The 2,534-nt window shown below is 36.1% G+C and overlaps 1 protein-coding gene across 4 annotated transcripts; it reads right to left on the bottom strand.

Moving 5' to 3' along the window:
* Positions 1 to 628: 628 nt before the first annotated feature.
* On the bottom strand, positions 629 to 2,130 carry LOC149236506 (uncharacterized). Of its 4 annotated transcripts, none has more exons than XM_089461578.1 (4): positions 1,802 to 2,130; positions 1,478 to 1,657; positions 978 to 1,209; positions 629 to 862 (listed from the first exon to the last, which is right to left on the bottom strand). In XM_089461578.1, exons 1-3 carry the CDS (start codon positions 1,953 to 1,955, stop codon positions 1,205 to 1,207), a joined length of 339 nt encoding a protein of 112 aa, XP_089317704.1. In that variant the 5' UTR covers positions 1,956 to 2,130; the 3' UTR covers positions 629 to 862; positions 978 to 1,204. The 4 variants fall into 4 exon arrangements, 1 of the variants encoding a protein (XP_089317704.1); XR_016268406.1 differs by having other exon boundaries at positions 840 to 873; positions 1,478 to 1,573; XR_016268404.1 differs by having other exon boundaries at positions 840 to 873; positions 1,761 to 2,129.
* Positions 2,131 to 2,534: the final 404 nt, after the last annotated feature.

Raw genomic sequence — 2,534 nt, forward strand, 5'->3', positions numbered from 1 at the left:
TGGTTAGTCCGTGCAATATTCATTTTTTCCCCTCATCTTTTGGCAGAGGGGCAATTTCTTTCATTCTATCCTTTGTTGATGCCCTAAGATTTTCATTCTATCCTTTATTGATGCCCTAAGATTTTCATTCTATCCTTTATTTGGTCTGAATTTCTAGCATTTTCCTGTCATGAATTTATGTGCCACATTTTTTCAATTTTTTTTTTGCATTTCCATATTTTCCATTCTATCCTTTATTGGTGTGAATTTCTAGCATTTTCCTGTCATGAATTTACGTGCCGCATTTTTCATTTTTTTTTGCATTTCCATATTTTCCTGTCATGAATTTATGTGCCACATTTTTTCATTTTTTTTGCATTTCCATAATTCGAAATCAAATAAATCCAAAAAAAATTTGTGCTAAAGTTCTTCATTTCTTTCATCTTGTCATTTCTTTCATCTTGTCATTTGCATGAAGGTTCTTCATTTCTTTCATCTTGTCATTTGCATGAAGCGCGATAAAGTCATATAATAATTTAAATTCTGATTTCAGTTTGAAAATAAAGTCATATGATAAATTGAACTAGAAATAATTTAAATTCTGATTTCAATTAAATTCTGATTTCAGTTTGAAAATAAAGTCATATGATAAATTGAACTAGAAATAATTTAAATTCTGATTTCAGTTTGAAAATAAAGTCATATGATAAATTGAACTAGAAATAATTTAAATTCTGATTTCAGTTTGAAAATAAAGGTATGCATGGATTTTGAGCCTTTTATTATTTGTCAGCGATCCCTTTTGGTCTGTAGACACATTGTCCATCCCCACAGTTGTCGTAACTAAAGCAGAGTTCCCCAAAGCAGAGTTCCCCAATCTGACCTGCACCCAGGCTGTACACATTAAACCCCACACATGCCATATCAAATTCAATAATGTTAAAGGTTTCTGAAGAATATCGATCTTGCACAGCAGTATCTGGTAACCAATTTATTACCTGACAAAGCATACTTGACATCTTGCCTTAAATTTCCCAAAGTTTGAGCGGGCAAATGAAAGCTTTCTTGCCGATTTGATGCCACAAGATATTTGTTGCCATTATCCTGACTCTGTATTTGCAGTGCGACGCTCGCGCTCCCGAAACCAGTCCACCAGTTGGTTCCATTATCAAAACCTGGATTTCAAATAATCCCCCCACCGTAAAGCGGCGCTGCAGGATAGGGTTCACACTGCAAAACGAAATATAATTAGCCAGAAGGGTCCAGTCTGCAAGCCTAAAATGAAAGCATTGAGGATATTGAGCAGAAGAATATCAATCCCTGTGTATAAGCAGAAGCGTCGTAATATGGTGCCTCTGTAATTTCAGAAGCAACATACCAAACCTTAAACTCATATGTATGATATGATTGCTAAACCCTTCCATGGAACTTTAATATTCTTTAAATTTTATATCAGAGAAATAATGGATTTGTACATAGCAAAGGGATAATTTCTTACCATTTGAAACAACCGTTGTATTTGTGCACAAACTTTGCAGAGAGCAGAAGATAAGAACATGACTGAAGTGTACCAACTTCATTTTTCGACTAAATTCTGCAATGCTCGGAGCAGGCCCAGCCATGGCATCAAAATTGGGGAAAAAGAGCAACATGCAGAGTGATGATTCTTGGCAAAAATCTAGTTTAAAAAGAGTAGCATTTAAAACAGTGTATATAAATTAGAGCTTTGTTAACTTTATAAAATTCAGAGCGCGGTAAAGTTTATTTAACAGAGATCTTACCCTGAAGCAAAACCCTAATGCTTTGAGCCTACGCCGCTCACCTAAGGAATGGCTTCCTGGTATTGAAAATCCCGTGGAAAAGTGCAGAGCCGAAGTAGCAGCTCGGATGGCTTCCTGGTATTGAAAATCCCGTGGAAAAGTGCAGAGCCGAAGTAGCAGCTCGACAACCGACAATCGCCCAACAATGGTGAACATTGGAAGGGTTACAAGCCCTCCATCACCGAGTGTATCCTCAGAGAGGAATCTTACCGAAACATACAGTGCAAATGAAGTGCGGAAGGCAGGGTTGGATCGAGTTTGGACAAGTGTAAAGCATGCAAATTAGGACATTGCACGCGTTGGTTCAATTTGAGACGTGGGAACTGGTGAAAAGTCAAGAACCGCGCTAATAAACTTATTACAATAAATATAATTTAATTATTTGAATTTTTAAAATATGTTTTTAAATGCAAAAATAAATTCAGTTTTTTTTTTTTAATAAAATTATTTGAAAAATATAATTCAAAACCAGAGTTAGAATATAAAGCTGGAATACGTTCTTTCGATATGACGATTTCAACGACTAATCTTATAATTTTGACGAACTGTAAAAAGTCGCAGCAAAAGAATATAAAAAAGGTGGCTGAATAGTAAGTTGATTTCATTAGATGCCGTATTTTGCGGACTTAAATGTTCAGGCGGCGACTGAGTTGCGTAGAACCAAATACGTCAGGGCAAACGAAAGCGTGATTGCCGCGGCAGCGATCTGCTCGTTGGTGTCGATTTGTCAATGGC

The sequence above is a fragment of the Pinus tabuliformis genome, chromosome 8, assembly GCF_031772625.1.
Source record: "Pinus tabuliformis cultivar Carrire ecotype Pingquan chromosome 8, CPIR1, whole genome shotgun sequence".
Classification (NCBI taxonomy): Eukaryota; Viridiplantae; Streptophyta; class Pinopsida; order Pinales; family Pinaceae; genus Pinus; species Pinus tabuliformis.

Bases quoted from the DNA above. Each gene is read 5' to 3' on its own strand.
- LOC149236506 (XM_089461578.1), bottom strand. From the start codon at position 1,955: ATGTTCACCATTGTTGGGCGATTGTCGGTTGTCGAGCTGCTACTTCGG. The intron at 1,658-1,801 runs GTGAGCGGCGTA...TTTTTAAACTAG, and splicing joins ACCAGGAAGCCATTCCTTAG to ATTTTTGCCAAGAATCATCA.